Genomic DNA, 12,231 nt, shown 5'->3' on the forward strand with positions numbered 1-12,231 from the left:
CCATTATTTTTAGTCACTAAATAGTTGTTATGATATAGAATAGAAGCAGTTTAATTTTTTTGCATTATAGTGACTGAGTTAATGACCACCACATATAATTCGTCATTAAATTTGTAAGAATACCAAAATTCAGTGACCACTTAATTTCTAGTGACTAAAAGATGCTTTTAGTGACCAAATTTTAAATCGTAACTAAAAATTAGTCACTAATAAGGACTTTTCTTGTAGAGTCCTAACCGCACTCTTCTCAAGAAAAAGTTTATCGTGTGTGTGTAGTGTGTTGGATTTCATGTTTCAAGACTTAGTTTGTCATGCTTGTCAAAACCTTATTCATATGCTGCTTCTAAAGAATCATTAATTACAATGTAAAGAGATATACAGTACATCAAATCCCATCATTAATGGATAAGAGCAAGAGTTACTTTGCATCAAACAAGAGAAATAATATGCATCATCTTTCATACAACAACTTTCAATTCTGAATCTTTTGCTGAGGTTTGATCCCAGCATGAAGCACTAAACCATCATGAGGTTGAAGGACGATGTTTAGCTTTTCCATCGTACCCTTGTTCAAATCAAAACTATATAAGTCATTATTATACCTAGAAGACTTGAAGATGACAAATCTGTTTCCTACAACCCCACAGATAGGGTATAGACTAGCAGCTGTGTATCCTTTATCAAGGTACCACCTTGGAATTGTAATCGATTGAAACTTTTGCCATATCATCTTGTCAAAGTCTGTCAGCCTCCAAATGTCAGTTTTTGCAGCTTTTGCCCATGAAACTCGAGTTATAAGGCAAAGGAAACCCCCCATCTCAAAAAGTGTATAATGGTTGCCAGCTGTGCCATGATGGGATTGAGGTACACTCATTAACACTGTTTTCTCTTTCACCGTGTCCATGGACACCATGTAGTCAGAAGAAAGTTCCCAATGTAAGTACCTTGCTTGGACACAAACCGGCTCTCCCTTATAGTCCTGCCAAATCTCCATTTTAGGAGGGAGCTCCATCCTTTTCCAATATGAGGAAGAAAGGCCAGAGACAACATCTTTGCCCAAGACAAGTACATGGCATTGTATTGGTGGGCCCATATACACGTGCAAGACTTTGTATATTCCCTTGATTGCATCAAAGGTTAGTACCACTGCACATTTGTTTTCAGAGTGCCCTCTACAAGGTGCATGACACGGTGGAAGTATGGATCCTACCTTGTTGACTATATTGAAAGCGATGATAGATTTTTCTCCATAGGGACCAACTATCAGAATAAACTCATCACACCAAGACTTTATAGGGCCTATGGAGTGCATGTCAAGACTATGCTCTTTCACTTCTATACCTTCTCCTTCTACCCTTATTTCAACATGGCGTGATGGATAACATCCTATTGGCCTTTGGATGATGAAAGAAGCATGATCTAGCAATATGTTGTTGGTAATTATATCAAACCATTGTGTGCAGACTTTCTTAGAATGATAGCGAAGGACATTATCAGGAAGTCTTTTAAGGATATCTAACAGTAAGTCATCTGGAAGCAAGTCAAACCCCCCGACCTTTCCCTTTGTTTTCGTCTCTTCATATTCAGACTCTTTCCTGGACTCTGTCAAAGCCGACTCCATCAAGTACTCCTATTTCAAAATAGTACATTATTACGTTTTCTTCTAAACATGAGAGAAGAATGTTGTGTTAATCGGTTCACTAACCACATATTCACGTGATATGCATGCATGACTAGAATTAGTAGCAATTTTTAATTGGATAATTCATGTGTAGTTGGATAATTTATATAGGCACGTTGGGAATTGTTCTAACCCTTTAATGGGTCTTTAGCTTAGGGGAGTAGTTTATTATTATTTTTGCCTATTCCCAGGTATGAATACACTAAGTTTTTTCCGCAACTTTCTTACTTTTCTTTAATATTTTCTTCATACCTACAAGTTGTTTTACTTTCTGTTCAGCAAGTTTATTTTTCATTTCATATTCGTGAGATTGAGGCTCTCTAAAACTAACAAAGAATACAACTATGATTTGATCAATACAACTACGATTTTGATCAAGAAAAGTAACAGTAAACACAACTAGATACAAGACCCAAAACTTTCGATTTGATTAACTAGACACAAGACCCAACATTTTCGATTTGATTAACCAGACACAAGACCCAAAATTTTCGATTGAATCAAGAAACAAACGCGTATGAAATCAGCCGCAAGTAAAAATGTGATTAAGAATTCTTAAAAATGCCAAGAACTAAGAAATACACCCATCAAGAATATTGAGACAAGAGATGACAGAAATACTAGAACGTAAGAACAATATCATGAATTCTATCAAGAACAATAGAAATACACGCAAAGAGATGACAGAAATACTAGAACGTAAGAACAATATCATGAATTCTATCAAGAACAATAGAAATCACACGCACATTACCTGTAGGCAGCACTTCAATTCCAAATAGAGTTGATTTCTGGGAGATATCAGTAGAAAATGAGATTTTTTCTACGATTCAATCGAGCGCGAAGCAAACAGAGGGTTCTTTCGATTTGATTTTTGACTGTTCGCAATGTGGCACCATGGGAGAGAACAGGGGTTGATTGGATAATACGGAGTATCTTTTAAATTGTTGTAAGAACTGGGGTTTTAAACTAAAAAGAGGGGAAGACGCTCGAACCCTTCGTCAAAGTGACGTCATATTTCCATATATATCATTAATCATTAATTGTACTTTTATTTTTATATTTTTTAATTTAATTGATCACAGAATTAATTAATATATATATATATATATATATATATATATATATATATATATATATATATATATATATATATTAAACTTGCAATAAATTTCAACAGTTGAAATTTATCCAAGTTTAGTCCCTGCATTGTTCTTACGCCTTATGTGCCCGGTGTATTTGATTTGCAGGGGGGTGTTATGTAAATTTTTCCCAACATTGTCAACGTGAAGGTTGTTTTCTCTTGATTTTATCGAACGGACGTGTCAACCGCCAGTATTTCTCCAGTTTCTTCTCCATCCTTCCCACTGCTCCATCGTTATCTCTCCTCTGTCTACGTCAAATGAGAGACCAATTTTTTCTCTCAGCGAATCTTCCATTTTCTTCGCATTTCCCCTGTTCTCTTCTGCACCATCGACATTAATCGAAGCCGCCATCACCACCGCTCCACCAGATCGCCATCTCTACCCCTCTAATTTTCTCCGCCGCCTAAAAGCGACCGCTTCCATCGCCACCAATCCCTCTACTTGAAGGGGTTTATATTTCAGATCAGAGAGGAAATCGTTGTTGAGAAAGATGCTTCTCCACTGATCGCCATGGAGATTCCCTCTTCAGCTTCTGTTGATTCCTTCTCTTCAACAACACATGCTCGCCATCGGCTTCCAGGTCCCTTCAGGCCTCTCTCATCTGCTGCTTCCAGGTATCAAGTAGCCTGATTAACTGATTCAAATACCGTCAGGGAACACTGACATCTTGCTTCCTTTTTTTTTATTGGTTTTTATTTCTCTATGTTTAAAGAACTTTGACACCGTGACCGACAACAACTGAAGTCTCTACCGGTGGAGATTTGGGAATCATCAAGTTTGCAGTCAAAGTGATGCAACTTCCTCTCCTCTTTCAGTAGAAAAATCAACAACTATAACAAAAATACCCTTTTGGCCATTGCGTATGTGTGTTTTGGTTAAACATTTTTGATTGATCGTTGACTCAGTTGCACTGGAACTTTGGAATCAAATATTTTCGTGTCCACCAACTCTTCAATTGCACCGGTATCTCCTATTCCATACCAATTTTTCACTGGCTTAGATTAACTCTTTTCTCATTTTTCAAATGGGTGAAACATGTTCTCTTTGTTCCTTTTTTAATAAAAAGGGATAAGAAAAAGATACACTTCTTAAAGTTTTTGGTTCGTGTTTGAAACTTACAACATACTACCTATATATATTTTTTTTAATTCCAACTCTCCAAACCGGAAGAAATATTCCTGCAACACAGGTAATAAAATATGGCTTTTTTTTCTTTGTTCTTCGTTTGTTTAACCAAAACCTGATGTATGATATTTTTTTAAGTCTGAAAACGGTCTTGAAATTAGGGCACTTATGATTACTTTTCAGATTTCATATCTGCAAAGGATTTGTTATTTTTATTTTCTTTTATAATTTTTTGGATGTGAAGTCCATTGTAGGTAATGAGTGTTTGCATCCTCTTGGGTCGGGGAATCTGGTGGCACCTAAAATACTGGTGATCTTCACGTTTTACACATTTCCATTAATAGCTTCTGGTAACGGCATCAATTTTTTATTAATTTTTTTTAGCAATTTTTAAAAATTAAAAAAACCCACCATTTATATGATTTTATATATAGAGCTAAACATTTAAAGTATCTATATTTATAGGTAGTTCGAGATGTGAATAAGAACTATAAAGAAAAAGCAGGTTGTTGCTCCTAAATATGCATGCTACTTTTTCATGGTAGGACAAAAAAAAATCCATATTAGTCTATAGTCCAACCTATTCATCTCAATTGTGAAGTGATATTTCTATCTTAATTTTGTGTTGGCAGGTTATGTATATGGGGAATTCTTTTTAATAGACAACGAGGGCAATTCTCTAATTTTTGTTTGCAAATATCTTAATTAGTTTTGGTATGGTTTGTTTATGTTACAAAAAGTTTCGTGTTAAAGGACCAAATAGCACTTCTTTTCAGGGGTAATGCAGAATTAAAATGTGTTGTAGCTGCCAGGTGCAAGTGATAGCCATGTATGTTCGATTTACAAATGAACTCTATCTCTCTTTTCGTATTCTTTTGTTCATAAAAATAAATTTTATAGAGCTATCTATTAATAAAGGCTTAACATAAAAAAAAATTGTTTTCAGTGCTACATTCAAGTTAGAAAAAAAGTTTTTGTTCACACTCATAAATCTTCATGGTTTATAATATACTATGATATGCAGTTTACTTTCTTCTGTTATTGAAGAATTACTTGAGAAATACGTTGAATTGTTGTTCTATTATTGTTAAACTTATATCGCTGAAAATTTTTATTTATTTATTTATTTTCCTTCTAAAACACTAAAAAAAATTTAACGGTTTGCGCATCACAGTGTGAACGGGGGTCTGCTACATGTCACCCGTTTAGGCAACTGAAGAGTTGTGTAAATCTCAGCTGGGTTCATAAGTTGCTTTTCGGTTCTTGGTATTTTCATTTCCATTTTTACCCTTTTATATAACTTTTGGAACGATAATTTTATTTATAATTTAATCTATGAAAGTTAATTTTTTTTTTTTTGTGGTTAAATTTTACAGGGAACTAAAAGCAAAATTAAAGGGTGTGCATGGTAAGAAGGAATTGGTTTGATGGTTTAAAGGTTTCATCCAAATTTAAGAGGTTGTTGAAGGTGATTTGATGGTTGGAAAATTATTTTTAATTTTTTTTTTCTCTTTTGTGTCTTTATGGAGGTAAGTGAAAAAGGATTATGATCACATGAAGAAAGTAAATTATTTTAAGGATAATTGTTGTTAGTATCAATGGATATGGATGATGACTATAACGATGAAATATTAACAAAATATTTGAATGACAGATAATTATTCGTAGAGGAACCTATGGTGAAAAGAAAGGTAGCCCAAAAGAAAAGTCTCAAGTTGTTAGACGTGAATTTGTAAAAGCCATGGTTGGATCGTGTTTTTGGTTTTTTACTTGCCCACCAATTTTGTCCATGCTGTAATGGACGAATCATGTAAGTGCGATCTCCATTTGACCAGTTTTGTTTTCTTATTATATGATGGAAAAAACTACAGAGATGAACATTAGGTGTTTGGCTACATAAAAAAAAAACTCACACTAAGCTTTTTACACTTTTGTTGTTAAGTTCCCAAAAGAAAAGTCTCAAGTTGTTGACGTGAATTTGTAAAAGCTATGGTTGGATTGTGTTTTTGGTTTTTTACTTTTTCCTTTTTTCCTGAGTTTTAGTTGTTCTAATATCAATATTGATGTATATGTCTTTAATACTACCATGATTTACCGTTGCATTTCTTATTTTGGGCTTTGTGGTATGCTAAGAAAGTTGATGGTGGTATTGAACTATTGATGTTATTTTGCTACCCACTAACGACAGGTTTGTTTCATCCGATTCATGTCAAATTACATAGATTAGCAATGTACTTTACTATGGATACCATTTAGGCAGTGTACTTCAGATAATAGTAATGTATGAAACACATGAACATCCACACAAAACAAACACTTTCCGCCCCACGCAACGCACGGGATACCTTTCTAGTTTATATTAATACATATACATATTAAAAAGCATCAAACTTTACGGAACAATAAAGTTTATATACAACAGTTTTCAAAATTTATAGTTTTCGTCCTTCATTACTTGTATTCTATGAATTTAACCCTTTTTTCTAATTTTAAATTTTTGACTTTTTCTGTGTGCATGTGTGCTGTTGTGTGCCTAAATTCAGCGGTATTCTTCAAATGTTGTGAAAATACCGGGTATAATCAATTTTTGGAGGGCAGTTTCAAATTTTAGACATGAAAAGTGACTTTTTTACGCATAGACATGCATAGGGGTGTCAATTAATGACACGACACGATAAAAATACATGAAACGAAATAAAATCAGGACGAAATCAAAATTCAAATTCGTGTTTGTGTCGTTTTCGTGTCAATATTAAAAAAAACACAATGCCGTGTCGTGTTCATGTTCATAAATTGACACGATTAAGCATGTGGTTGTCATGTTTTTCGTGTTTGTGGTTTTTGTCGTGTTATATATCTTTAAGTGTGAACGGAATACACTAATAGTTATATAATATTATATTTGTCGTGTCGTGTTGTGTTGTTGAGTTTTAATTGGTTCGTTTTCGTGTTAATGAAAAAAAACACGACATCGTGTCGTGTTGTGTTCGTGTTATACAAAACCTTTTCATGTCGTGTCGTGTCAGACAAAACACGACACGACTGCCCGATTTGACAGCCCTAGACATGCATTCCACAGAGGGACCTCTGCGGAGCTCTGCGGAACGAAGATTCCTCCACGGAGAGGGGTACTTTCGTAATTTGATCATCTCTTTGACAAAAACGGTCCCCCCCCCCCCTTCTTTCATCCCCCACTGGTCCCCTAACTTCCTCTTGATTTTGAACGTATCTCTGCTACGACTTCATATCCGATTTATTTCCAGCGACGACTTGAAATCCGGCGGCGACGACGCTTAAATCCTTAGGTTTCACCTGTTTTGGATCTATTTTGATACCAAAATAAAATTAAACAAAAAAACATGAATTAATGTGAAGAACTTACAATGTTACATAGTGAATGGTGATCATCCATAAATTCTTTTTAGATCCTAGTGGAGGCAATTGGCGGCAGCTACATGTAGTATGGAAGACATGGTGGCACAATTGTTGTGGCCGGCGGCTGTTGGGTAGAGAACAAATAGGGTGGAGGTGATATAGGGGAGTTTAAATCTAGAAATGGTGAAAAGGGGAGGAGGGAAAAGTGTACAATAAACCAAATTTATTCCGGAAAAATGAAAAGAAATCAATCGGTATTCAAGAATCAAACCAAAACCAAAAGGAAGACAAAGAAAATCAAAGATTTAATTTGGATTTTGTAGATAGTAATTATAAGAAGCGTAAATTGAAATCTAAAATAGGACAAAAAAAACCTACCAATTGATGAAGATTGAAACAGGGTCAGGTCCTTTACCTAAATCGACGATGCAAGAGAGGGGCTAGCAACAAAACAGAAGAAATTGAACATGAAATCAAACAAAATCCAATGAGAGAGAGAGAGAGAGAGAGAGAGAGAGAGAGAGAGAGAGAGAGAGAGAGAGAGCACCTGGTGGCGGTGTCAATGAATCTTAGGCATCTTTTTGCTGCTTCATTCCTAAGTTTTATCTCAAAAAACTTTTGAATCATTAAGTAATCTAATACAATAGTTGTTCCTGCAAAGGATGATAAATAAAAACCCATATCGAAAAAATAACTCAAACCACCTCCCCCATGCCGAAGTAAGCCTTGGCGGAGAGTAAAATCAATCGCAACTGCGTTCTTGGCGGAGAGGGAAAGCAGCGGCGGCACGTGAGTGTTGGTGGAGGTCACTGGTTAGGGAAGAGAGTGGTGGTGGTGGTTTTGTTAACACATAATGGAGAGCTTTGAGACGATGATGTGAAGGAACTAAAGAGGAACAGACATATAGGGTTCGAATTGATTAGGGTTTCTTATGGTGAGAGAGATAGATCAAACCTGAAGAGATGGATCATGGATGAAAATCATATTGTCCGTTCTTGAATATGCACAACAAACAAACATACAAATGTCAGATTTCTAAAATAAAAGAACAAAACCACATGGATCTTTCATTGACAACATAATCAAGCCTCCTGTTTCTTTTATGGTGGATATAGATTGTAAAATCGAGCATTCTCACTTGACCAACATTCTCACTTGACCGATTCAGTTGGCAAATTATGTGGAATACCCGTTCATCTTTGACCAATTCAAGATGTGCTTAATGTTACTGAGTTCTTACTTATCCTTATATACTCAAATTGACCGGATTAGATTTCAAAGCATAAAATCATTGTACACGAAGCAATAAGGGCTTGTACCTCTTAAAATTCAGCATTTGACCAAATTTGCATAATAAGTAATAAAGATATAATATTACTGAATTTACGACTATTTAATTTTTTTTGTTTGTAGGTTCTATTCCCTATTAGTTTCCATTAGTTTTTGACAATGCTACATTTAGATACCTGGAAAGTACACATTTATGATACAACACGATCTATAAATTTCTTCTCAAAGTACTTGACTGGTGGAGAATTCACAAGTTTTGGGATAGTATTATCTCAGAGCTAGTTGTCATTGAGTACTGGAATGATTTCCCTAATGTACACAAAGACAACGCAATTGTGGAGTTTATTGATATTGTAGAAGTGCCACAACAGAAATATATTCTTGATAGAGGGGATTGTGGAGTATTTGTATTGATGTTTATGGAAATGATTGTTTCGGGGGTACCGGTGAAGATTGATAAGCCATGTAGAGATGTGGGATTTCTCTATATAAATAGGATAACAAAAATTATTTGGGATACTATATAACTTGATTTTAGGAACTTTGTATATATTAATATGAAATACTTGCTTTTAGTAATTTTGTTTAATATAAATATGTGTTTTATTTATTTTTGTTATTATATATGTTTCATGGAGTGTCGAGTCACTTCTGCGAACTGTCATTTCACTATAAAAAGACTCAAAAATGTGTATCATTTCATCTAATCTATGTCACGTCATCTACTTTGTAACTTTTACAATGGGTTCAAAACCATGGACCGTTGAGGAGTATTTGCTTCTAACTTGTTCATATATTAATGTCTACGAGAACAACAGTTTGGATGATAGAATGTTTTGGCTCCTTTTAACCAACACCTTCAACACGTAGAAGACCATCACATCATGCTTGATATAACAGCAAAATGATATGAAATGAAAACAGAAGTTGTGTTATTCAACGATCTTTATAAGAAGATTGAAGACGCACGTATGAATGATATTGAGGAAGACATCTTGAAGGCGGCTAAAGAATAATACAAATTCATTAGCAATGGAGAGAGTTTCGACTATGAAGCCCCTTCGAAAATCTCCCGTATTTTTAATTAGTACTGTGTTTTGTATTGTGCTTGTATTGCTTTATTTATTTTTAATATTGTTGAGTTTTTTTTTTGCGGTTTTTGTGTTATTTATCCTTTATTTTTTGAAACATAATTCACCAACAAATATTACGACACATTCAAACAAAATAAAAATTACAAATAACATAAAAACATTACACAAAAAAAACATTACTAATAAGATGTACGACTAACAATAAAAACGCAAAGTTGTGAAAATGAGTTCAGTCAATGAGGTATTCAAAAAAAATTTCTCCAACCTACCGATTTGTTTTTTCATAATCTGCAAAGAACCAATCCTAACACGTTCACGTGCATTAAGAAATATCAGTGTAATCTTTTCCAACTTTATTTTGTGGCATTGGGATGCATGGTATGTAATCCTTTATAGTAAATTTTTTGTTATTTGAAGTTGTTATATGGCTAATATTCTTATCTTTACTTGCAAATTCGTATGTTTCTCACGTCTATGACACCAATCATATTCGTTGGTCACGTACCTCTAATTGGTACATACGTAACATCCATGTCCATTATGGTTGCTTTAGATGGAAACCATGAACCCCTTCTTATAGCGTTTGCTTTGGGAACGATAAACTGTGACGAGTCATAGTTATGGTTCATGAGGAGGCTTAAAGAATGTTTAGGTGACAATACGAAAGTTGGTTTCATAAGCCATTTGTCTGATTCCATAGACTTTGCAGTTCAGAGAGTTTACCCTGATTCATATCATGGCTATTGTTGTAAAAATATAGCTGAGAAAATACACGCTTCCACAGGAAACAATACAGTTGTAGAGCAATTGTTCCGGAAAACTTGTAAAGCGTATAATATGTCTGATTTTTATGCATGTTTGAACAACTTACAAAATGAGGTGAATGGGAATGATAATGAATAGCTTCACAATATTCCCATTGCAAAATGGGTACAAGCTTTTTTCCCTAAAGTACGTTTCAATGTTAAATTCATTGATATTCCCGATGTTGTGAATTGGGTAAGAACAAACAGACATGAGTTACCAATAACAACAATCATTCAAATGGTCCATGACTCGATGCAAGGAGTGTATGTTCAAACGTGCTGCATTCGGAGGTAATTATACATTACGACATCATTCAAATGGTCAAATGATATGTTATTATACATTATGACATCATAACTTTTGTTTTATGATTCAGTCATTTCACAGGGGATTTTCATGGTCTTCTAACCCCTTATGCACTTAATGTGCTTCAAAAAATATTTGTCCACTCCGATGGTTGTAGGGTTAGGCATATTGTTGGTGACAGATATGAAGTGAGTAAGTATTTAACCACTATATCCGTGCAATTAAACCGTGATATTAGTAGTTTCGGGAAATGGAAAAATTACGGTATACCTTGTGAGCATGCTATAGCATCACTACAAAGGCTTGAATTGTAAAAATACAACAAATGGTAAATTTAAAGTTAACTGCCCTAGTGTATCGAAATTGTTTTCAAACTGAGATGGTCAATCCTATTCCAACCCTTATGCATTGGGAAATACCAGTTGAAAGTGTTGTCGTCTTACCTCCATGACAATTCAATTGAACTGTAATGTATGGATCACAACGAATATTAGTTTGTATTTAGTTCTATGTTAATCTTGCTTTTGGTCCATTGGCGTTGTTTAGTTTTTAATAAATAGTATTTACCTTTTAATAAATAATTGTAATGTATGGATGACAACGACTTGACAAACAGTATGCGAACTGACTAACAGCTCTACGGACTGACAAAACAGCTCTACAGACTGAAAAGACAGCTTTGCGGACTGACAAACACCTCTCTGCGGAGTTGAAGGGTCTATATATTGTCATGGATGATCGTTGATTTTTTGGTAAAAAGTTACAAATTATTTTGAAATTTAATATGAGTTCATCTTCAAATTTCTATATTTTCTCGTGCAACAAACTTGATTGTTACTATTATGATCTGATCAACCCTTTTCTTGCCCCATCACCAAACATGAGAGAGTCGTATATGTCTGATGATACTTTGCAACAATTACAATGGGCTGAAGAACAAAAAAAAGATAAAGAGTCATCTCGGGCTCTCACTGAATGTCGTGACCTCATTGTGCCCGAGTGCAAAGAAGTTGAGCAAAGGATACAAATTAATAAAAAAAAAAATCAAAGATCACGAAGAATGGATAAAAAAGACTAAGAAGACTATCAAAACGACTGAAAAATGGTCAGCTGAGAAGGATGCAGAAATGATAGATCTTGGGCGGCAAAAGGACCGTTTTGAAGATAAAATAAGAATTAGGGACGACTATATAACAATGGAGAGAGAAAAGTATCCATTGCAGTTCCCTTAAGTTAATTACTGTTGTTGTACGTTTATTATGTGTTTTTGGTTTGTTGTATGTATTATCTTCGAGTTTTAGTTATTACTCTGCTAGTAATGATGCACTAATATAATCATATTATTACCCGTTTCAAAGTACATAATCAACGTCTTCCAAAACATAACATAATTAATTATAAATACAAC

General features: G+C 34.5%; 1 protein-coding gene and 2 long non-coding RNA genes across 6 annotated transcripts; 1 reads left to right on the forward strand and 2 right to left on the reverse strand.

The window, feature by feature from the left end:
* Positions 1 to 381: 381 nt before the first annotated feature.
* Positions 382 to 2,630, reverse strand: LOC145029078 (uncharacterized). Its single transcript, XM_078977708.1, has 2 exons — positions 2,436 to 2,630; positions 382 to 1,630 (listed from the first exon to the last, which is right to left on the reverse strand). The coding sequence occupies exon 2, from the start codon at positions 1,619 to 1,621 to the stop codon at positions 473 to 475; it is 1,149 nt and encodes a 382-aa protein (XP_078833834.1). The 5' UTR covers positions 1,622 to 1,630; positions 2,436 to 2,630; the 3' UTR covers positions 382 to 472.
* A 361-nt stretch (positions 2,631 to 2,991) lies between these two features.
* On the forward strand, positions 2,992 to 6,053 carry LOC145031588 (uncharacterized). 4 transcript variants are annotated; one of them, XR_013676982.1, is made up of 9 exons: positions 2,993 to 3,440; positions 3,539 to 3,789; positions 4,196 to 4,301; positions 4,417 to 4,492; positions 4,584 to 4,665; positions 4,728 to 4,780; positions 5,126 to 5,217; positions 5,328 to 5,419; positions 5,606 to 6,053. It is a non-coding gene; the product is annotated as an uncharacterized LOC145031588 (long non-coding RNA). The 4 variants fall into 4 exon arrangements; XR_013676983.1 differs by having other exon boundaries at positions 4,584 to 4,622; XR_013676981.1 differs by having other exon boundaries at positions 2,992 to 3,440; positions 4,206 to 4,301; positions 4,584 to 4,780.
* A 1,094-nt stretch (positions 6,054 to 7,147) lies between these two features.
* LOC145031589 (uncharacterized) lies at positions 7,148 to 8,489 on the reverse strand. The gene is made up of 4 exons (XR_013676984.1): positions 7,874 to 8,489; positions 7,705 to 7,766; positions 7,334 to 7,450; positions 7,148 to 7,263 (listed from the first exon to the last, which is right to left on the reverse strand). It is a non-coding gene; the product is annotated as an uncharacterized LOC145031589 (long non-coding RNA).
* Positions 8,490 to 12,231: the final 3,742 nt, after the last annotated feature.

Source organism: Lactuca saligna, chromosome 2 (genome assembly GCF_052625555.1).
Source record: "Lactuca saligna cultivar CGN05327 chromosome 2, ASM5262555v1, whole genome shotgun sequence".
Lineage (NCBI taxonomy): Eukaryota > Viridiplantae > Streptophyta > Magnoliopsida > Asterales > Asteraceae > Lactuca > Lactuca saligna.

Bases quoted from the DNA above. Each gene is read 5' to 3' on its own strand.
- LOC145029078 (XM_078977708.1), bottom strand. From the start codon at position 1,621: ATGGAGTCGGCTTTGACAGAGTCCAGGAAAGAGTCTGAATATGAAGAG.